The 23,509-nt window shown below is 45.8% G+C and overlaps 1 protein-coding gene across 1 annotated transcript in view; it reads left to right on the forward strand.

Annotated features, from left to right (window-relative positions):
• LOC139268130 (testicular spindle-associated protein SHCBP1L-like) overlaps window positions 1-23,509 on the forward strand; it is a 129,485-nt gene that overhangs the window by 22,322 nt on the left and 83,654 nt on the right. Inside the window, exons 3-4 of the mRNA XM_070886155.1 lie at window positions 9,934-10,148; window positions 10,241-10,327. Of these exons, the coding sequence (XP_070742256.1) occupies window positions 9,934-10,148; window positions 10,241-10,327 (302 nt within the window). The remainder of the gene's footprint in view (window positions 1-9,933; window positions 10,149-10,240; window positions 10,328-23,509) is intronic.

Below are 23,509 nucleotides of genomic sequence, written 5' to 3' on the forward strand. Positions count from 1 at the left end.
TGTAAGAAAGGTACGGCAATAATCATGGGCGATTTTAATCTTCATATTGATTGGACAAATCAAATTGGCAAAAGTAGCCTTGAGCAAGAGTTCATAGAGTGTATGTGGGATGGTTTCTTGGAACAATACGTTGTGGAACCAACCAGCGGGCAGACTATTTTAGATCTGGTATTATATAATGAGTCTGGATTAATTAATGATCTCGTAGTGAAGGATCCTTTGGGAAGAGTGATCATAGCGTGGTAGAATTTCAAATTCAGTTTGAGGAAACTAGGTCTCAAACTAGTGTCTTGAACTTAAATAAAGGCAATTAAAAGGTATGAAGACAGAGTTGGCTAAAGTTGATTGGAAAAATATATTAAAGGGTAAAACTGTAGAAAAGCAGTGACAAACATTTAAGGAGATATTTTATAACTCTCAACAAATATATATTCCAGTGAGAAGGATGAACCATCTCTGGCTAACTAAGGAAGTAAAGGATTGTATCAAATTGAAAACAAAGGTATACAGTGTTGCGAAGAATAGTGGAAGGCCAGAGGATTGGGAAATTTTTAGAAACCAACAAAGGATGACTAAAAAAATTAAGACAAGAGAAGATAGCTTATGTGAGTAAACTAGCAAGAAATATAAAAACAGACAGTAAGAATTTCTACAGGTATATAAAAAGGAAGAGAATAGCATCCCTTAGAGGATGAGACTGGGGAATTAATAATAGGAAACAGGGAAATGGCAGAGACTTTGAACAAATATTTTCTTATCGGTCTTCACGGTAGAAGATCCTAAAAGCATCCGAATAATTGATAATCAAGGGGTTGTTGGGGGAGGGGAACTTAAAATAATCACTATCACTAGAGAAAAAGAACTAGGTGAACTAATGGGACTAAAGGTGGATAAGTCCCATGGACCTGATAGCCTAGGGTCTTAAAAGAAGTGGCTGCAAAGATAGTGGATGCATTAGTTGTAATCTACCAAAATTCCCTGGATTCTGGAGAGGTCCCAGCGGATTGGAAAACTGCAAATGTAATGCCCCTATTTAAGAAAGGAGGGAGACAGAAAGCAGGAAACTATAAACCAGTTAGCCTAACATTTATCATTGGGAAAATGCTAGAGTCCATTTATCAAGGAAGTAGTAGCAAGACATTTAGAAAATCATAATGCAGTCAAACAAAGTCAATATGATTTTTTGAATGGGCAATCATGTTTGAGAAATTTGCTGGAATTCTTTGAGGATGTAACGAGCAGAGTGGATAAAGGGGAACCAGTAGATGTGATGTATTTGGATTTCCAAAAGGCATTCGATAAGGTGCCACATAAAAGGTTACTGCACAAGATAAGAGCTCACAGGGTTGGGGGTAATATATTAGCAAGGGTAGCGGATTGGCTAACTAATAGAAAACAGAGAGTCGGGATAAATGGGTCATTTTCAGGTTGGCAAGCCGTAACTAGTGGGGTGCCACAGGGATCAGTGCTGGGGCCTCAACTATTTACAATCTATATTAATGACTTGGATGAAGGGACCGAGTGTAATGTAGCCAAATTTGCAGATGATACAAAGATAGGTAGGAAAGCAAGTTGTGAGGAGGACACAAAGAATCTGCAAAGGGTATAGCTAGGCTAAGTGAGTGGGCAAAAATTTGGCAGATGGAGTGTTATGTGGGAAAATGTGAGGTTATCCACTTTGGTAGGAAAAATAAAAACACAAATTATTATTTAAATGGGGAGAGATTACAAAATACTGTGGTACAGAGGGATCTGGGGGTCCTTGTACACGAAATGCAAAAAGTTAGCATGCAGGTACAGCAAGTAATTAGGAAGGCAAATGGACTGTTGGCCTTTATTGCAAGGGGAATAGAGTATAAAAGTAGGGAAGTCCTCCGACAACTATACAGGGCGTTGGTGAGACCACACCTGGAATACTGCGTACAGTTTTGGCCTCCTTATTTAAAAAGGGATATACTTGCATTGGAGGCATTTCAGAGAAGGTTCACGAGGTTGATTCCTGAGAGGAATTGGTTGTCATATGAAGAAAGGTTAAGCAGGTTGGACCTATACTCATTGGAGTTTAGAATATTGAGAGGTGATAATGTTGATTTCTGGATTCTTTTCCCTCAATCTGTTTCAGCGAATACACTGAGGCGAACACCAAAGAAGCTTATAACAAAGCAGTCTTTATTATAAAGATTTACCGGCCGGGACTTTATCAGACAGAAGGAATGCTCTCTTGATAGAGCGCACTCACTTCCTACGGACAAAGTCCCGTTACATTGTGAAGGCACAACGGTTATACATTTTCGGTACAAGATAACAAGATACAATTAGAGTGACATCCTAGTTCAGCCTATCCCTTTTGATCCCTCCTTCCCTTTGTCCACTCATGAGCCGACGTCTATATGAGCTGTTTTTCCCAAAGAACTTTCTCACACTTGGCTCAAAGAACTTTCTCACACTTTGCTCAAAGAACTTTCTCAGGCATTGCTTCTAAATGTTACAATTTTACTGGCGTGACTAGTAACTAAGACTGTGAGAAAGTCTGTTAATGGTGTTGATGTTGTAATATTTGCAGTCTGACATTCTTTTAGTTATTTTCCATTATCCCTTTGTTCACTTCACTGTCTCTATTGCTTATACATTTTCCCACATTCTCAACTTCAATGTCTCTATACATTTTCAAACATTCACAATATTATTGAAACATATAAGATTTTGAGGGGGCTTGACAGGATGGATGCAGAGAGGATGTTTCCCCTCATATGGGAATCTAGAACTCGGGGGTGGGGGGGGGGGCATAGTTACAGAATACGGGGTCGCCCATTTAAAACCGAATGAGGAAGAATTTCTGTTCTGAGGGTCGTGAACCTTTGGAATTTTCTACCCCAGAGAGTTGTGGAGGCTGGGTCATTGAATATATTTAAGATGGAGATAGACAGATTCCTGAATGATAAGGGAGTCAAAGGTTATGGGGAGAGGGCAGCGAAGTGGAGTTGAGGCCAAGATCAGATCAGCCATGATATTGAATGGCGGAGCAGGCTCGAGGTGCCAGGTGGCCTACTCCTGCTCCTATTTCTTATGTTCTTAAGTTTTGATCGAGTAATAAAAACTATTTCCTCTGCTTAGAAAGTCAGAGATAAGGACTGTAAGAGATTGGGGAGAGAGATTAGGAAAGAAAACTTTATTCATAGGACTGTTGGAGCATGGAATTCTGAGCCACAGGGAATTTTTTTTGATTATTTGAATTCCTGCATAGCCTCCCAGTTCAGAACATATATTGCTAAGTACTTTAACTCGCAGAGGATTTCATTCTGTACTTGGTGGATTAATCCACTAGATAAATGCTGCCTGGTTTCCATCTTCTATACGTGGATATCAACAGGGACAGTAGGAAGAACCTGCGGCAGTTTGTACTAGCATCGCTTAGGCCCATCAAACGTCACTGGCTTCTGTATTACCACTGTGAAATTATTGTTTTTGCAGCCCACCACAGACTCTTGTGGTTTTCCATTTCCAAACTAAATAAAGGAAATTTCCAAAGCTATGATCCCTCCAGAGGTTGGATATCTGAGTCAATTGTTCTCTTAATATTATGTAAATGAGGAGGACATTGTTAAGGAGCTTCCCCTTACAGACTTAGAACATAAGAACATAAGAATTAGGAACAGGAGTAGGCCATCTAGCCCCTCGAGCCTACTCCGCCATTCAAAAAGATCATGGCTGATCTGGCCCTGGACTCAGCTCCACTTACCCGCCCGCTCCCCATAACTCTTAATTCCCTTATTGATTAAAAATCTATCTATCTGTGATTTGAATACATTCAATGAGCTAGCCTCAACTGCTTCCTTGGGCAGAGAATTCCACAGATTCACAACCCTTTGGGAGAAGAAATTCCTTCTCAACTCGGTTTTAAATTGGCTCCCCTGTATTTTGAAGCTGTGCCCCCTAGTTCTAGTCTCCCCTACCAGTGGAAACAACCTCTCTGCCTCTATCTTGTCTATCCCTTTCATTATTTTAAATGTTTCTATAAGATCACTCCTCATCCTGAACTCCGAACGAGTAAAGACCCAGTCTACTCAATCTATCATCATAAGGTAACCCTCTCATTTCCAGAATCAGCCTAGTGAATCGTCTCTGTACCCCCTCCAAGGCTAGTATATCCTTCCTTAAGTAAGGTGACCAAAACTGCACGCAGTACTCCAGGTGCGGCCTCACCAATACCCTGTACAGTTGCAGCAGGACCTCCCTCTCGCAATGAAGGCCAACATTCCATTCGCCATCCTGATTACCTGCTGCACCTGCAAACAAACTTTTTGGGATTCATGCACAAGGACCCCCAGGTCCCTCTGCACCGCAGCATGTTGTAATTTCTCCCCATTCAAATAATATTCCCTTTTACTGTTTTTTTTTCCAAGGTGGATGACCTCACATTTTCCAACATTGTATTCCATCTGCCAAACCTTAGCCCATTTGCTTAACCTATCTAAATCGCTTTGCAGCCTCTCTGTGTCCTCTACACAACCCGCTTTCCCACTAATCTTTGTGTCATCTGCAAATTTTGTTACACTACACTCTGTCCCCTCTTCCAGGTCATCTATGTATATTGTAAACAGTTGTGGTCACAGCATCGATCCCTGCGGCACACCACTAACCACCGATTTCCAACCCGAAAAGGACCCATTTATCCTGACTCTCTGCTTTCTGTTAACCAGCCAATTCTCGATCCATGCTAGTACATTTCCTCTGACTCCGCGTACCTCAATCTTCTGCAGTAACTTTTTGTGTGGCACCTTATCGAATGCCTTTTGGAAATCTAAATACACCACATCCATCGGTACACCTGTATCCACCATGCTCGTTATATCCTCAAAGAATTCCAGTAAATTAGTTAAACATGATTTCCCCTTCATGAATCCATGTTGCGTCTGCTTGATTGCACTATTCCTATCTAGATGTTCCGCTATTTCTTCCTTAATGATAGCTTCAAGCATTTTCCCCACTACAGATGTTAAACTAACCGGCCTATAGTTACCTGCCTTTTGTCTGCCCCCTTTTTTAAACAGAGGCGTTACATTAGCTGCTTTCCAATCCGCTGGTCACCTTAGTAGAGAACTCATCCTAGTGCTATGTCTCAGTTATTGGACGCTTATCCAAACATGTTTTAAGTTTTGTTAAGGTGCTGGTTAATACTTCGCTAGCAATGACACTGACCTAAAGAGGGCCATCTTTAGTTGCAGAATATGCATTAATAGAGCTCTGGAAAGAAGAAGCTGTGGATTCAATTGAGTTGTTTTAGAGCAATTGGTTGCTTTAAAGACCAAGTAAATCAGAGGAAGAGTGAAGGTGCAGGAGAACGTAGAGGAAGGTCTGCCATGGCTGGAATTATGTCAGCCGTTAGGTGCTGGGTATAATGCTGATTCAGCTCATAAAATAGAAGGATTAATTATTGTAAACAACATTCAGAAACAAGCAAGGATGATGTCATTAATTAATTGGGGGTTGATAGAGGTTGAAAGGCAATATCACATAGTTGATAAATTTTACATCTTCTGTCTTGTCTACATAAAAGTTTAGAGCATTGGTCTTTTCTGTAGACGAGACAAAAGATTTATATGAAGACAGCCAGTGTTGTCCACTTTATGGGCTCAAGTTTCAGCCTCAGTTGCTCCTGATCTTTTGGAGCAACTGGTGTAGAACCGGAGTATCTTCGAAATTCAAATTCTCGGCATTTAGTTTGCTCCAGTTCTCTTCAGTTAGAACAGTTTTACTTTGGAACATAATTTATTTTTCAAAAGGGGGCGTGTCCGACCACTTACGCCTGTTTTCAAAGTTTCGGCAGTGAAAACTTACTCCAAACTAACTTAGAATGGAGTAAGTGAAGATTTTTGTACGCTCGAAAAAACCTTGTCTACATTTAGAAAATCAGGCGTAGGTTACAAATCAGGCGTAGGGAATGGGGGGGGGAGGGGTTTAAAGGGAAGTTTACAAACATTAAACACTTCAGTTTTACAAATAAAGAGCCATCATCAATAATAAATGATAAAAACATCAATAAATCAACCAATAAATCAATCAAAAAAAATTAATAAGAAATAAAAACATTTTTAAAATCAATAAATAAAACATTTTCTACCTACCGACTGCAGCACCGGGAGCCCTCCAACAGCGTGCTAGGATGCCCCCGCCGCAGTGTGTCTCTATCAGTGTCTCTATCTCTCCGTCTGTCTGTCTGTGTGTGTCTCTCACTCTCTGTCTGTCAGTGTCTGTGTTTCTGACAGCGAGCGGAGGGGGAGGAGGGGCGTAGAGGGAGAGAGGGAGGCAGGGAGAGGGGAGGGAGGGAGGCACAGGGAGAGGGAGGGAAGGTGGAGGGATGGGGGAGAAGGGGGAGAGAATGGGGGGGAGGTGAAGGGGAAGGGGGGAGGAGGAGAAGAGGAAGGGGGGAGGAGGGGAAGGGGAAGGGGGGAGGAGGAGAAGGGGAAGGGGGGGAGGAGGAGAAGGGGAAGGGGGGGAAGAGAAGGGGAAGGAGGGGGAGGAGAAGGGGAAAGGGGGGAAGAGGAGAAGGGGAAAGAGAAGGGGAAGGAGAGGGGGGAAAGGAAAGGAGAAGGGGGAAAGGGGGAGGGAAAGGAGAAGGTGGGGGGGAAGGAGAATGGAGAAGGGGGGAGGAGAAGGTTGGGGGGGGGGGGTGGGTGGGAAGGAGAAGGGGGAGGGAGGCTGAACGGGCTGGGCCCAACCGGGCCCAAGACTTTGGGCAGGGCCCGTCTCCAGCACCAGATTTACAGGTAGGTGGCGTTGGGTCGGGTCGGGTCCGGGGTCGGGAGCGCGGGTCGGGTCGGGTCCGGGGTGGGGGGGCGGCGGTCGGGAGCACGGGTCGGGTTGGTGGGGGGAGGAGGGAGGTCGGGTTGGGTCCGGTCCGGGTTGGGTGGTGGGGGGGGTGTCGGGAGCGCGGGTCGGGTCGGGGGGGGGGGGGGGGGAGGGAGGTCGGGTCGGGTCGGGGGAGAGGTCGCGTGGGTGGGGGGGGGGGGAGCGCGGGTCGGGTTCGGGGGCGGGGGGGAAGCGGGAGTCGGGCCGGTGTCGTGGTCCGGGGGGGGGGGGAGTCGGGTCGGGTCTGGAGGAAGCAGGAGCTGTGCGTGGGAGGCAGCCTTATGCACGCAGCCCCAATGAGGCCATTCGGCCAGGGCTAGAGGCTGCGTGCTTCGGGCCCCTCCCGCACAGTTTTGGGTGCCTGGAGCGCGCATGTGCAGAGGTCCCAGCACTGTTTTCAGCACAGGGACCTAGCTCCGCCCCCTACAGCTCATGCTGCGCCGCACCCGGCTCCAGAGGACCAGCAGGGAGCCGGCGAATCTGTAAGTTTTTTTTAGGCGCACTTTGTGGCGCGAAAAACGGGCGTCCAGGTCGTCGGCGCAGCCCGAAACTTGGGCCCTATGGATTGGACTTTAGGTAAAATCATTACTAAGGAGCACTTAGCAATTGGGATGTGGACTGTATCTAACCGTGTTATTTGCTGGAAAATTAGGACCCAATTAATCGTGGGCCACCCCGACCTGTGAGAACACCACCGCAGGTTGGGGCTATAAATAGAGCTGGAGCGCCGGGCTGTGGAACATCGTGCCCCGTCCCGACCTGTGTGAGAACATCACCGCGGGTCGGGCCTATAAATAGAGCTGGAGCGCCGGGCCCTAGAGCATCATGGGCTACCCCGACCTGTGTGAGAACACCACTGCAGGTCGGGGCTATAAATAGAGTTGGAGCGCCAGGTACTGGAACATCGTGGGCGAAGGTGCGGCGAATGAGGGTACCCACCCCGGAAGAGCCGACGGCCCAGAGGCAGCACGGGCCTGCCCACACTGCGATATGTGTGCGCACTAGGTCCGTGCAGCAGAGCAGGTCTCCAGTCATCCTGGTTCAACCCTTGCCACTGGATAAAGGCCTAGCTCTGTCGAGCCCATATGGTGGCTGATGTGCAACAGTCACCACACGTTTAAAAAATCCACGCACATGCATCTTCCACCCCCTCAATTGGAGTTCAGGACTGGAACATTGGGTCCTTCATTGAAACATCTGTGAACTCTTGTGGAAGCAAGCCATCCTCGTTCGAGAGACCGCCTATGATGATGAGAGGACCCAACTGAATGGGTTCCATACATGCAATGTTCATTTCCCAAGCTAACATGTAGATGGTTGCTTGAGACCATCTATAATGCAGTGACCTAGATCATTGTTTTTGCATGGTGTAATGTATGCACCTGTGAATATGCTCACAGGTTTGTAGAGCTGTTGACGCTCGCGGCCTTCCGCGAGAGGTGGGCGCTGGAGGGACTGGAGTGCATCATCACCCCCGGCAACCAAATTTTAATTTGATTTTATATGTTAAAGTTTAATTTGTTTATTGTGCCGGTTTTTAGTGCCCCCTCCCCCCCGCCCCTTTTAGCCAGGGGCACTTGTATAATTTGTGTTTCAGTGCCCTCAAAAAAAAACAAGGGGGCACTTGTTTGGAGTGTATCCCCCCTCCCCTTTAATCAGGGGGCACTTGATTTAATTGTCTTCAACTAAAATAGTTGTAGAGCTGTTGAGTTGGAAATAGCTTAGCCAGTCACGCGATGTTCACAAGATTCAATAAAACCCCAGTCATTTGGGTTCAGGGGATCTACAATGAGACAGGTGGTTGTGAGCTTGGTGGATGAACTGTAATATGTCGTGTGATAGTTAAACCGTTGCTAATAAACCATCTCGTTCTTAATAGCAATATGTTGCTATGAATTCTTAAGCAAAGATCCCATGAAGCAAATACATTTCACATAGCAGCTCAGAACAACAAGCACAACAACTTGCATTTATAAGGCACTTTTAATGTAAGGAAAACATTCCAAAGCACTGCACAGAAGCATAATAAGACAAAAATTTACCCCAAAACCGAGAAGGAGATAAAAGGACAAGTGAAGCTTGGGCAAAGCGGTAAGAAAGGTCTTAAAGCAGGAGAAAGAGATGGAGAGACAGAGAGGTATACAGAGAGAATACCAGAGCTTTGGGGCCTAGACAGCTAAAGGCACAGCGGGCAATGGTGCGGCGAAGGGGGTGGGGAATGCAAAAGAGTCCAGAGTTGGAGGAATGCAGAGCTCTTGGAGGTTTGTACGTTAGAGGAGATTACAGAAATAAGAAGGGGTTAAAACTATGGAGGGATGAGAATTTTAAAATTGAGGTATGTGTGGACCAGGACCCAATGTAGGTCCACAAACAGGGGTGATGGTTCAGCAGGCCTCGGTATGGGTTAAAATATGGGCACCAGAGATTTGGATTAGATCAAGTTTATGGAGGGTGGAGGATGAGAGGCCATCCAAGAAAACATTGAAATAATGGAGTCTGGAGATAACAAAAGCATGGATGAGGGTTTCAGCCACAGGGACAGAGACGGACAATGTTAGAGGTGGAAGTAGGTGTTTTTTATGAGGGAAAGAATATGAGCTTCAGCTGACAAAGGTCCATAGAATCCTAGCTGTTTTGGTACTACCCTGTACTTTGATCTACTCATCTTTGTGGAGGTTGAATTAACAAATAAATGAGGAAGAATGTTAGATTGCCTGCCTTAGGTGCGGTCTTCCTCCTGCTTTGAAAGAAATTCAGCCTCCACATGTAAACTGTCTGCCTCTTGTTTCACTTTCTGGCCTGGTCTGGAGCTAGTTTACTGTTCAGTGTTTTACGTTTTCATGGTCTTGCAGTTACTTAGCTTACTTAAAATCAAAGTATGCTGTAAACAAAGGCTTTATGTACAAGAGGGGACATTACCTGACCATACAGAATAAAAAATGATTGAAGGGACAGTGTCTTCAAGTATTTATCCCTTGTGGTAATTTCCTCGAATATATTGAGCTTGACCTTTTTTAATGAATGACGAATGTCATACTAATTTTAGGCATTCTAACATTTTATGTTGCCTGTAATGCTTTGTAGGTTACGTGCAGGCCTCGACAGAGCCAATCTTCTCATCTGCGAGCTACTGTATCAATTATAGAACCATATTCTTCTAATATCGCTAATCTGCCAAGAGAGCTTGTTGAGGAAGTTTTGGACGAGTTAGATCACTGTGTTCCATTGTTGGAGGTTTATCCAATAGATGATCAGGATTCTGCTGTATGTAGCATTGCTCAAGCTCTGGAAAATGTTAGGTAAGTACAAAAAGAAGCTTTTCCAAATTAGTAATCACTTTAATTTCTGTGGATTGTTACTCCAATTATACCTTTGTTAATGGCTTTTTCAGATTCTTTTATGACTTTCTGTGGAGAGATTGGGATGATGAGGAAGGCTGTGAAAATTACACTGCACTTATAGAAGAACGTATACGTTTGTAAGTCAATTCCACAAAATTGTTTCCAAAAGAGTAACAACTAAGGACGATGTAGAATTTAGAGATGAGCAAACTTCTGTATTGTATGGTTCATGCATGAAAGTAAAATAAGAAATTGAATTGTTTTTGAAATAATCTATAAATCCCAATCAAGGGGTAAATGTGGCACAGGGAACCTCTCGGCATAAAGGGCCCAAGTACTGATGCGGTTTTGCTTGCCGACACTGTTTCTGGCTCTGTGAAGACCTTGGGCTCCACTTTACAAGAGGCTCTACTTCTGGTCTGCAGAGGTTTGGAGATGGCAGCACCTTCTTAACAGGCTTCACTATTTTTAGTGATGGCCTAAAACCTATGCCCACACAGATCTCTGGTCATCTGCAAGGAATATGCCAGCAATGAAGATGTGGCAGAAGGAGAGACAGATGATGATTTCACCTCTCAGGATAAGGAGCCATACTCCCCTCTCAGCCGTCAACCTCAGAAGCCTTCAGAAGAGGCAGGTAAGGGCAACAGCAGCCAGTCAGTGCCAACTATTGATGTCGGTGGCAAACATATAGGGATGGTATACATGGATTTTAATAAACGTGTTGGCATGGAACATGTGGAGTATAGATGCCCATGGGACTGCTCTTATAGGGATGTAGGGCTGCTTTTAACTGGTCAGCCAGTATGCCTGATTGTGCATCAGCCAGGGAAACTTCTTGTATCTCACTTTCTTCCTCCAGTCAAGGCCTAGGTTCGTTTTCCTGGCTTGGGTTCCTCTACATTTGTGGTGAGGTTGTGCAGAATACAGCTGATGCAAATGATCTTTAATTCTTTTTCGAGGCTGTAGAATTGAATCCCATCCTCAAACTGTTTAGACATCGGAAGCGCTGCTTCAGCATTCAACAAGAATTTAGCTGGAGACACGAGTCTCGGTTTTTTTCAGCCTCGGTGTGGAGGTTCCAGACTGGTGTCAGTGGAAAGGGAAATATCCCTGGTCCAGCAGCCATCCAACCCTTCAACCTGCTCCTTCAAATTTGTGGCACCATTAGCTATTTCAAGATGAAAGCCTCATAGAATCATATGAATCATAGAAATTTATGGCACAGAAGGAGGCTATTCGGCCCATCGTGTTAATGCCGGCCGAAAAAGAACTATCCAGCCTAATCCCACTATCCAGTCCTTGGTCCGTAGCCTTGTAAGTTACGGCACTTCAAGTGCATATCCAAGTACTTTTTAAATGTGATGAGGGTTTTTGCCTCTACCACATTTTCAGGCAGTGCGTCCCAGACCCTCACCACCCTCTGGGTGAAAAAAGTTCTCAACTCCCCTCTAATCCTTCCACCAATTATTTTAAATCTATGCCCCCTAGTTACTGACCTCTCTGCTAAAGGAAATAGGTCCCTCCTATCCACTATATCTTGGCCCCTCATAAGTTCTCCCCTCAGCCTTTTTTGTTCCAAAAAGAACCCCAATCTTTCTCATAGCTAAACTTCTCCAGTTCTGGCAACATCCTCATAAATCTCCTCTCAACCCTCTCTTATTTTTTAAAAAATGTATTGGTTCCTGGGATGTGGGCATCATAGAAACATAGAAACATAGAAAATAGGTGCAGGAGTAGGCCATTCGGCCCTTCTAGCCTGCACCGCCATTCAATGAGTTCATGGCTGAACATTCAACTTCAGTACCCCATTCCTGCTTTCTCGCCATACCCCTTGATCCCCCTAGCAGTAAGGACCTCATCTAACTCCTTTTTGAATATATTTAGTGAATTGGCCTCAACAACTTTCTGTGGTAGAGAATTCCACAGGTTCACCACTCTCTGGGTGAAGAAGTTCCTCCGCATCTCGGTCCTAAATGGCTTACCCCTTATCCTTAGACTGTGACCCCTGGTTCTGGACTTCCCCAACATTGGGAACATTCTTCCTGCATCTAACCTGTCTAACCCCGTCAGAATTTTATATGTTTCTATGAGGTCCCCTCTCATTCTTCTGAACTCCAGTGAATACAAGCCCAGTTGATCCAGTCTTTCTTGATAGGTCAGTCCCGCCATCCCGGGAATCAGTCTGGTGAACCTTCGCTGCACTCCCTCAATAGCAAGAATGTCCTTCCTCAGGTTAGGAGACCAAAACTGTACACAATACTCCAGGTGTGGCCTCACCAATGCCCTGTACAACTGTAGCAACACCTCCCTGCCCCTGTACTCAAATCCCCTTGCTATGAAGGCCAACATGCCATTTGCTTTCTTAACCGCCTGCTGCACCTGCATGCCAACCTTCAATGACTGATGTACCATGACACCCAGGTCTCTTTGCACCTCCCCTTTTCCTAATCTGTCACCATTCAGATAATAGTCTGTCTCTGTTTTTACCACCAAAGTGGATAACCTCACATTTATCCACATTATACTTCATCTGCCATGCATTTGCCCACTCACCTAACCTATCCAAGTCGCTCTGCAGCCTCACAGCATCCTCCTCGCAGCTCACACTGCCACCCAACTTAGTGTCATCCGCAAATTTGGAGATACTACATTTAATCCCCTCATCTAAATCATTAATGTACAGTGTAAACAGCTGGGGCCCCAGCACAGAACCTTGCGGTACCCCACTAGTCACTGCCTGCCATTCTGAAAAGTACCCATTTACTCCTACTCTTTGCTTCCTGTCTGACAACCAGTTCTCAATCCATGTCAGTACACTACCCCCAATCCCATGTGCTCTAACTTTGCACATCAATCTCTTGTGTGGGACCTTGTCGAACGCCTTCTGAAAGTCCAAATATACCACATCAACTGGTTCTCCCTTATCCACTCTACTGGAAACATCCTCAAAAAATTCCAGAAGATTTGTCAAGCATGATTTCCCTTTCACAAATCCATGCTGACTTGGACCTATCATGTCACCTCTTTCCAAATGCACTGCTATGACATCCTTAATAATTGATTCCATCATTTTACCCACTACCGATGTCAGGCTGACCGGTCTATAATTCCCTGTTTTCTCTCTCCCTCCTTTTTTAAAAAGTGGGGTTACATTGGCTACCCTCCACTCCATAGGAACTGATCCAGAGTCAATGGAATGTTGGAAAATGACTGTCAACGCATCCACTATTTCCAAGGCCACCTCCTTAAGTACTCTGGGATGCAGTCCATCAGGCCCTGGGGATTTATCGGCCTTCAATCCCATCAATTTCCCCAACACAATTTCCCGGCTAATAAGGATTTCCCTCAGTTCCTCCTCCTTACTAGGCCCCCCGACCCCTTTTATAACCGGAAGGTTGTTCGTGTCCTCCTTCGTGAATACCGAACCAAAGTACTTGTTCAATTGGTCCGCCATTTCTTTGTTCCCCGTTATGACTTCCCCTGATTCTGACTGCAGGGGACCTACATTTGTCTTTACTAACCTTTTTCTCTTTACATATCTATAGAAACTTTTGCAATCCGTCTTAATGTTCCCTGCAAGCTTCTTCTCATACTCCATTTTCCCTGCCCTAATCAAACCCTTTGTCCTCCTCTGCTGAGTTCTAAATTTCTCCCAGTCCCCAGGTTCGCTGCTATTTCTGGCCAATTTGTATGCCACTTCCTTGGCTTTAATACTATCCCTGATTTCCCTTGATAGCCACGGTTGAGCCACCTTCCCTTTTTTATTTCTATGCCAGACAGGAATGTACAATTGTTGTAGTTCATCCATGCGGTCTCTAAATGTCTGCCATTGCCCATCCACAGTCAACCCCTTAAGTATCATTCGCCAATCCATCTCAGCCAATTCACGCCTCATACCTTCAAAGTTAGCCTTCTTTAAGTTCTGGACCATGGTCTCTGAATTAACTGTTTCATTCTCCATCCTAATGCAGAATTCCACCATATTATGGTCACTCTTCCCCAAGGGGCCTCGCACAATGAGATTGTTAATTAATCCTCTCTCATTACACAACACCCAGTCTAAGATGGCCTCCCCCCTAGTTGGTTCCTCGACATATTGGTCTAAAAAACCATCCCTTATGCACTCCAGAAAATCCTCCTCCACCGTATTGCTTCCAGTTTGGTTAGCCCAATCTATGTGCATATTAAAGTCACCCATTATAACTGCTGCACCTTTATTGCACGCACCCCTAATTTCCTGTTTGATGCCCTCCCCAACATCACTACTACTGTTTGGAGGCCTGTACACAACTCCCACTAACGTTTTTTGCCCTTTGGTGTTCTGCAGCTCTACCCATATAGATTCCACATCATCCAAGCTAATGTCCTTCCTAACTATTGCCTTAATCTCCTCCTTAACCAGCAATGCTACCCCACCTCCTTTTCCTTTTATTCTATCCTTCCTGAATGTTGAATACCCCTGGATGTTGAGTTCCCAGCCCTGCTCATCCTGGAGCCACGTCTCCGTAATCCCAATCACATCATATTTGTTAACATCTATTTGCACAGTTAATTCATCCACCTTATTGCGGATACTCCTTGCATTAAGACACAAAGCCTTTAGGCTTGTTTTTTTAACACCCTCTGTCCTTTTAGAATTTTGCTGTACAATGGCCCTTTTTGTTCTTTGCCTTGGGTTTCTCTGCCCTCCACTTTTCCTCATCTCCTTTCTGTCTTTTGTTTTTGCCTCCTTTTTGTTTCCCTCTATCTCCCTGCATTGGTTCCCATCCCCCTGCCATATTAGTTTAACTCCTCCCCAACAGCACTAGCAAACACTCCCCCGAGGACATTGGTTCCGATTCTGCCCAGGTGCAGACCGTCCGGATTGTACTGGTCCCACCTCCCCCAGAACCGGTTCCAATGCCCCAGGAATTTGAATCCCTCCCTGCTGCACCATTGCTCAAGCCACGTATTCATCTGAGCTATCCTGCGATTCCTACTCTGACTAGCACGTGGCACTGGTAGCAATCCCGAGATTACTACTTTTGAGGTCCTACTTTTTAATTTAGCTCCTAGCTCCTTAAATTCATTGGCAAGGTCAGCATTTATTATCCATCCCTAATTGCCCTTGAGAAGGTGGTGTTCAGCCGCCTTCTTGAACTGGAGCAGTCCTTCTGGTGAAGGTACTCCCACATTGCTGTTGGGGAGGGAGTTTCAGGATTTTGACGCAGCGAAGATGAAGGACTGGCGATACATTTCCAAGTCAGGCTGGTGTGTAACTTGGAGGGGAACTTGCAGCTGATGGTGTTTCCATGCACCTGCAAGTGATGGCGTTTCCATGCACCTGCTGCCCTTGTCCTTTTAGGTGGTAGAGGTCGTGGGTTTGGGCAGTGCTGACAAAGAAGCCTTTGCGAGTTGCTGCAGTGCATCTTTCAGCCACAGTGCATCAGTGGTGCACAGAGTGAATGTTTAAGGTGGTGGATGGGATGCCAATCAAGCGGGCTGCTATGTCTTGGATGGTGTCGAGCTTCTTGAGTGTTGTTGGAGCGGCACTCATCCAGGCAAGTGGAGAGTATTCCATCACACTCCTGACTTGTGTCTTTTAGATGGTGGAAAGGCTTAGGGGAGTCAGGAGGTGAGACACTCGCCACAGAATACCCAGCCTCTGACCTGCTCTTGTAACCACAGTATTTATGTGACAGGTCCAGCTAAGTTTCTGGTCAATGATGACCCCCAGAATGTTGATGGTGGGGGATTCGGTGACGGTAATGCCGTTGAATATCATGGAACAGTGGTTAGACTCTCGTTTGTTGGTGATAGACATTGCCTGGCACTTGTGTGGCGCGAATGTTACTTGCCATTTATCAGCCCAAGCCTGAACGTCATCCAGGTCTACTGCATTTGGGCAAGGACTGCTTCATTATTTGAGGGGTTGCAAATGGGACTGTACACTGTGCAATCATCAGCGAACATCCCAGTTCTGACCTGATGATGGAGGGAAGGTCATTGATGAAGCAGCTGAAGATGGTTGGGCCTAGGACACTGCCCTGAGGAACTCCTGCAGCGATGTCCTGGGACTGAGATGATTGTCCTCCAACAACTACAACCATCTTCCTTTGTGCTCATGTTTTCCAGCCAATGGAGAATTTTTCCCCTGATTTTTACTAGGGCTTCTTTGTTATGTATTTAACCCTCTGTAACCTGCATGACTGCTGACCACCAGAGAGCCCACCTGTTGGCATCCCAAGGGATCCCAGCATCCCTTGGGAGCACAGTATATAAGCAGGCCACCCACGAGGTACCTGCACTCTGGAATCTTATTAAAGGAGCCAAGGTCACACTCGCTCATTACACACAGTACTCAGCCTCGCCCTTTATTATGAGTGTAATAACTGGCGACGAGATAACAAACAACCATGTGAAAATGCAAAGAACAGTCGGCATCCTGGAGAAGTTCCCAGAAGGGGATGATTGGGAGGCCTTCATGGAGAGACTCGACCAATACTTCATGGCCAACGAGCTGGAAGGGGATGAGAACGCTCCCAAATGAAGGGCAATCCTCCTAACTGTGGGGCAATAACCTATGGCCTCATGAAGAATCTCCTGGCCCCGGCAAAACCAACAGAGAAATCCTACGAAGAATTGTGTACGCTGGTCCGGGAGCACCTAAATCCTAAGGAAAGTGTTTTGATGGCGAGATATCAGTCCTACACGTGTCAGCGATCAGAGGGCCAGGAAGTGGCGAGCCACGTCGCCGAACTAAGGCGCCTCGCAGGACATTGTGAGTTTGAGGGATTCCTAGAACAAATGCTCAGAGACTTTTTTGTATTAGATATTGGACATGAGACAATCCATCGCAAACTGATGACTGTAGAAACTCCAAATCTAAGTAAAGCCATAACGATAACATTTATGTCCTTCAGCGACAACACCAAGCAGATTTCGTAGAACAAAGAAGTTTCGGCCAGTACTGTGCATAAAGTAACGTCGGTTTTGAGCAGAAATGTACATGGCAGAAAGTTCACGCCGGCTAATGTGCCCCGACCTGAATTGACCCAGAATCCGCCATCAACTGTTAATGCGAGGCAGTTAATAACCTGTTGGCGCTGCAGAGGTGATCATCGGCCCCATCAATGCCGCTTTAAGCACTATGTGTGCAACAGTTGCAGAACAATAGGACACCTCCAACGAATGTGCAGGCGAGCTGCAAACCCTGCAAACCACCACGTTGCAGAGGGAGATCGATCTACAGTGGATCAGGCTGAATTGGAGACTCGTACTGAGGAGGCAGAAGTGTACGGGATACACATGTTCACCATACGAAATGTCCACCAATAATGTTGAAAGTTGAACTGAACGGCATTACAGTATCTATGGAGCTAGACACAGGGGCAAGTCAGTCCATAATGAGTAAAAAGGCCTTCGACAGGCTGTGGGGAAATAAGGCAACCAGGCCCAAGCTCAGCCTCATTCATACCAAACTAAGGACTGACACCAAGGAACTTATCCCTGTAATTGGCAGTGCAGAAGTCAAAGTCTCCTACGACGGAGCGGTACTGTAAGGGGGAGGGGGGCGGTGGATGTTGTGGGTCTCTATGAGGGGGTCAGGTTCCCTTCTGACCAACTTGAGCGGTTTTGAATCGCTCCCCCTCCCTTGGGTTCTGTATTCTGGATTTATTTGGGGGGTGTGACAAAAGTGCAGAGGACGCTGGTTTGATGCAAAGAACTTCGGTTTTATTACAGTCAGGGTAATACAGGCTTATTACTCGAGTAAGAAAATACACGGCCAAACTTACAATCACTCTAATAAAGAGCAAGACAAGGAAAGGTACAAGGTCAAACTTATAATCACTCTAATAAAGTACAATACAAGGAAAGGTACAAGGTCAAACTTATAATCACTCTAATAAAGTACCATACACTACACATTCAAAGGGGGTTGCAGTAAAATTATACCTCCCACCTCCCAATACTTAATTCTAGCTAGGTTAGACTCCAGGGTGGCAGGGATTTATGCTTACCAATCCTTTTGATAGTTAATGGTAGATGGTTATGTTCTTCCTTCCTTCAGGACTTCGAGGCTGGAGAAGTTAGTTTTACAACTGTCACATTGGTTTCTCTCCTTGTCTTGATGAGGTAGTAGCGACCACCTCTCTCCCCCACTTCTCTCTCCTCTCTCTTCTCGTCTCTAACCTCTGTTGAAAACAGTGGCCAGTTATACGATTTCAGTGTTCTAATCTTGCCACCAAATCTCTTCACAATCCTTTGTATAATTTTGGCGGGCTTGGTTCTTCTTTGTAATATTTTGTCGGGCTCATTAAAGTTGATATGCCTTGGGTGGGTTGATCTTCGAAAAACTGTTTCCTGATGGAAAAATTAATTTGGTAATTGCACTGTCCTTCTGTGCTTAGTCTTTTGCATACAGGCTGGATTGGGCCTCTTTGTGATGTATATGCTGAAAATGGGGAGCTATCTCTGGGTGATACTGTGATTGTAATGTCTCTTGTGGAGGAAGATTTCCAAATACTCATTCTTCCAGACAGGTTACCTCAGTCCTCACAACCAGACAGTTCCAATAATCAAGTGGGTTTCCTTTGTTCCCTAGGTCCGCCCACAGGCTTGAATTTGTCTTGTAAAAGTTCATAACTCTATTAAAGTTCGTAGTTTCTTCCATAAGCACTTTAGAGTTCCAAACTTTCCGGTAGATTGTCCCAAATTAAATTTCCTTTCGAATGAGCCCAACCACAGGGGAGGTTCTGGTGAATTTTGCTCTCTGCAGTACACAAACTCCCGCAGTGGATTGTACCAGGGGATGGCCCCACGTTGTTTGGCAGAAACTGGCTGGGAAAAATCCGCTGGAACTGGGACTGTTGTGTATTGCTCTAGTACATTAAATGTATGATAAGTACAATGGTGCACCACAGAGGGCACTGTGGTGGGAGACCTGAAAGTATCTGCACGAGGCAGTATAAAAGGCTGCCCACCACACCTGTGGAGCACTCTGTTCAATAAAGGACTAAGGTCACAGCAGTTAGATCAACATCAGACCGTGAGGAGTCAGTGATTTGTGTGCTACATACACCACATTTGTTGATCTAACTGTGACCGTGATGGTAGCGGCCACGGCAGGAGCGGAGGCTGCGGCGGCGGCGGGCGCGGCAGTAAGCAAACCGGCCCTGCCGCTGATGTTCTTGTTCCTCTTTCGGTTTAGTCGGGCGGCAGCAGCAGCTGGACAAATGGAGAGAACTTTGTGCCATGGACTTGGAACTAATCGATTCTGGCATCGGTGGATGAAACCTTCCTAAAAACACTGCAAAATTCCCTTTTCCTCTTCCCGACATTTCCACAATCTTAAAAACACTTACACAAACTTCCCTTTCCATCCTCCCTTGTTTCTTCTTTCTCGGCCAGCAGAACACCTAAGATGGCGGCGCCCAACGGAAGCCTCGTGGGAGCCACAAGATGGCGTCTTAAAAGGGAAATGCTCCCAGGAGTCTTAAAAGGGCCTCACACCACTGCAGTCCCCATATAAAGACTTTTGGACTTTTGTAAGGCTAGAGTGAATCTAAGTGTGCTATGTGAATGTAGGATGATGGATTTATGACAAGAAATAATATTTTAATGCCGAGTGGTCACTGTTTGAAATAATGGATATGAATTGCGAATTACGACAAGAGCTAATATTTCAATGCTGAATGGTCACTGTGTTTAAATTCTGGGACGTGAATCCGTGACCAGCATTACCAATGGGCCAATGCGTCTTTCGATTTAGAGGATTCAAGCAACAGCTTTTTGAACTGGGGGAGGGCGGGCGGCAGTGATGTTGTGTATTGCTCTGGTACATTAAATATATGATAAGTATAATGGTGGACCACAGAGGGTGCTGTGGTGGGAGACCTGAAAGTACCTGCACGAGGCAGTATAAAAGGCTGCACACCACACCTATGGAGGACTCTGGAGCTGTTCAATAAAGGACTACGGTCACAGCAGTTCAACATCAGACCGTGAGGAGTCAGTGATTTGTGTGCTACATACACCACAGGGACGACATCCGAGCGCTTTTGTCTGTCAACGATGCCTCATGTACCCAGGTTCTGAGCAAGTTCTATAGCGGCCTATAAAAGGCCCAGCGGCAGCGAGAGGCGGCGGCAGTCCGAGAGGCGGGAGTGCATGGTGTCGGAGCGGCCTATAAAAGGCCCAGCGGCAGTGAGAGGCGTACTTGTGCAGCTACAGGTAGAAGGCAAAAAAGAAGTAGAAAGAAACAGAAAGATGACGTCACAGCCAAGGGGGTAAGTGATTGGCTGGTGATTGGTGAGTAGTTTTTCTTTTTTCTCTTCTATAACAGTGAATAAACTTTAGCATTGTTGTTGCCTATCTAAGGGTTAAGTCATGGCAGGACAGCTCGGTCACATGTTATGCTCCTCCTGTACCATGTGGGAACTCAGGGACGACTCCAGTGTCCCTGACAACTACATGTGCGGGATGTGTATCCGCCTCCAGCTCCTGACGGACCGCGTTGCGGAGTTGGAGCTGAGGGTGGATTCACTCTGGAGCATCCACGATGCTGAGAATGACGTGAGTAGCACGTGCAGCGAGTTGGTCGTACCGCAGGTGAAGGGTCCACAGCCAGATAGGGAATGGAAGACCAGCAGGAAGAGCAGTGCAAGGAAGGTAGTGCAGGGGTCCCCTGTGGTCATCCCCCTGCAAAACAGATACACTGCTTTGAGTACTGTTGAGGGGGATCACTCATCAGGGGAGGGCAGCAGCAGCCAAGTTCATGGCACCGTGGCTGGCTCTGTTGCACAGGAGGGCAGGAAAAAGAGTGGGAGAGCGATAGTGATAGGGGATTCAATTGTAAGGGGAATAGATAGGCCTTTCTGCGGTCGCAACCGAGACTCCAGGATGGTGTGTTGCCTCCCTGGTGCAAGGGTCAAGGATGTCTCGGAGTGGGTGCAGGACATTCTAAAAAGGGAGGGAGAACAGCCAGTTGTCGTGGTGCACATTGGGACCAACGACATAGGTAAAAAAAGGGATGAGGTCCTACGAAACGAATTTAAGGAGCTAGGAGCTAAATTAAAAAGTAGGACCTCAAAAGTAGTCATCTCGGGATTGCTACCAGTGCCACGTGCTAGTCAGAGTAGGAATCGCAGGATAGCACAGATGAATACGTGGCTTCAGCAGTGGTGCAGCAGGGAGGGATTCAAATTCCTGGGGCATTGGAACTGGTTCTGGGGGAGGTGGGACCGGTACAAACCGGACGGTCTGCACCTGGGCAGGACCGGAACCAATGTCCTAAGGGGAGTGTTTGCTAGTGCTGTTGGGGAGGAGTTAAACTAATATGGCAGGAGGATGGGAACCAATGCAGGGAGACAGAGGGAAACAAAAAGGAGACAAAAGCAAAAGACAGAAAGGAGATGAGGAAAAGTGGAGGGCAGAGAAACCCAAGACAAAGAACAAAAAGGGCCACTGTACAGCAAAATTCTAAAAGGACAAAGGGTGTTAAAAAAACAAGCCTGAAGGCTTTGTGTCTTAATGCAAGGAGTATACGTAATAAGATGGATGAATTAACTGTGCAAATAGATGTTAACAAATATGATGTGATTGGGATTACGGAGACGTGGCTCCAGGATGATCAGGGCTGGGAACTCAACATCCAGGGGTATTCAACATTCAGGAAGGATAGAATAAAATGAAAAGGAGGTGGGGTTGCATTGCTGGTTAAAGAGGAGATTAATGCAATAGTTAGGAAGGACATTAGCTTGGATGATGTGGAATCTATATGGGTAGAGCTGCAGAACACCAAAGGGCAAAAAACGTTAGTGGGAGTTGTGTACAGACCTCCAAACAATAGTAGTGATGTTGGGGAGGGGATCAAACAAGAAATTAGGGGTGCATGCAATAAGGGTGTAGCAGTTATAATGGGTGACTTGAATATGCACATAGATTGGGCTAACCAAACTGGAAGCAATACGGTGGAGGAGGATTTCCTGGAGTGCATAAGGGATGGTTTTCTAGATCAAAATGTCGAGGAACCAACTAGGGGGGAGGCCATCTTACACTGGGTGTTGTGTAACGAGAGAGGATTAATTAGCAATCTCGTTGTGCGAGGCCCCTTGGGGAAGAGTGACCATAATATGGTGGAATTCTGCATTAGGATGGAGAATGAAACAGTTAATTCTGAGACTAAGGTCCTGAACTTAAAGAATGGTAACTTTGAAGGTATGAGGCATGAATTGGCTAGGATTGATTGGCGAATGAGACTTAAGGGGTTGACTGTGGATGGGCAATGGCAGACATTTAGAGACTGCATGGATGAACTACAACAATTGTACATTCCTGTCTGGCGTAAAAATTAAAAAGGGCTCAACCGTGGCTATCAAGGGAAATCAGGGATAGTATTAAAGCCAAGGAAGTGGCATACAAATTGGCCAGAAATAGCAGCGAACCCGGAGACTGGGAGAAATTTAGAACTCAGCAGAGGAGGACAAAGGGTTTGATTAGGGCAGGGAAAATGGAGTACGAGAAGAAGCTTGCAGGGAATATTAAGACGGATTGCAAAAGTTTCTATAGATATGTAAAGAGAAAAAGGTTAGTAAAGACAAACGTAGGTCCCCTGCAGTCAGAATCAGGGGAAGTCATAACGGGGAACAAAGAAATGGTGGACCAATTGAACAAGTACTTTGGTTCGGTATTCACTAAGGAGGACACTAACAACCTTCCGGATATAAAAGGGGTCAGAGGGTCTAGTAAGGAGGAGGAACTGAGGGAAATCCTTATTAGTTGGGACATTGTGTTGGGGAAATTGATGGGATTGACGGCCGATAAATCCCCAGGGCCTGATGGACTGCATCCCAGAGTACTTAAGGAGGTGGCCTTGGAAATAGCGGATGCATTGACAGTCATTTTCCAACATTCCATTGACTCTGGATCAGTTCCTATCGAGTGGAGGGTAGCCAATGTAACCCCACATTTTAAAAAAGGAGCGAGAGAGAAAACAGGGAATTATAGACCGGTCAGCCTGACATCGGTAGTGGGTAACATGATGGAATCAATTATTAAGGATGTCATAGCAGCGCATTTGGAAAGAGGTGACATGATAGGTCCAAGTCAGCATGGATTTGTGAAAGGGAAATCATGCTTGACAAATCTTCTGGAATTTTTTGAGGATGTTTTCAGTAGAGTGGACAAGGGAGAACCAGTTGATGTGGTATATTTGGACTTTCAGAAGGCTTTCGACAAGGTCCCACACAAGAGATTAATGTGCAAAGTTAAAGCACATGGGATTGGGGGTAGTGTGCTGACATGGATTGAGAACTGGTTGTCAGACAGGAAGCAAA

The sequence above is a fragment of the Pristiophorus japonicus genome, chromosome 8, assembly GCF_044704955.1.
Source record: "Pristiophorus japonicus isolate sPriJap1 chromosome 8, sPriJap1.hap1, whole genome shotgun sequence".
In the NCBI taxonomy this organism is placed as follows: Eukaryota; Metazoa; Chordata; class Chondrichthyes; family Pristiophoridae; genus Pristiophorus; species Pristiophorus japonicus.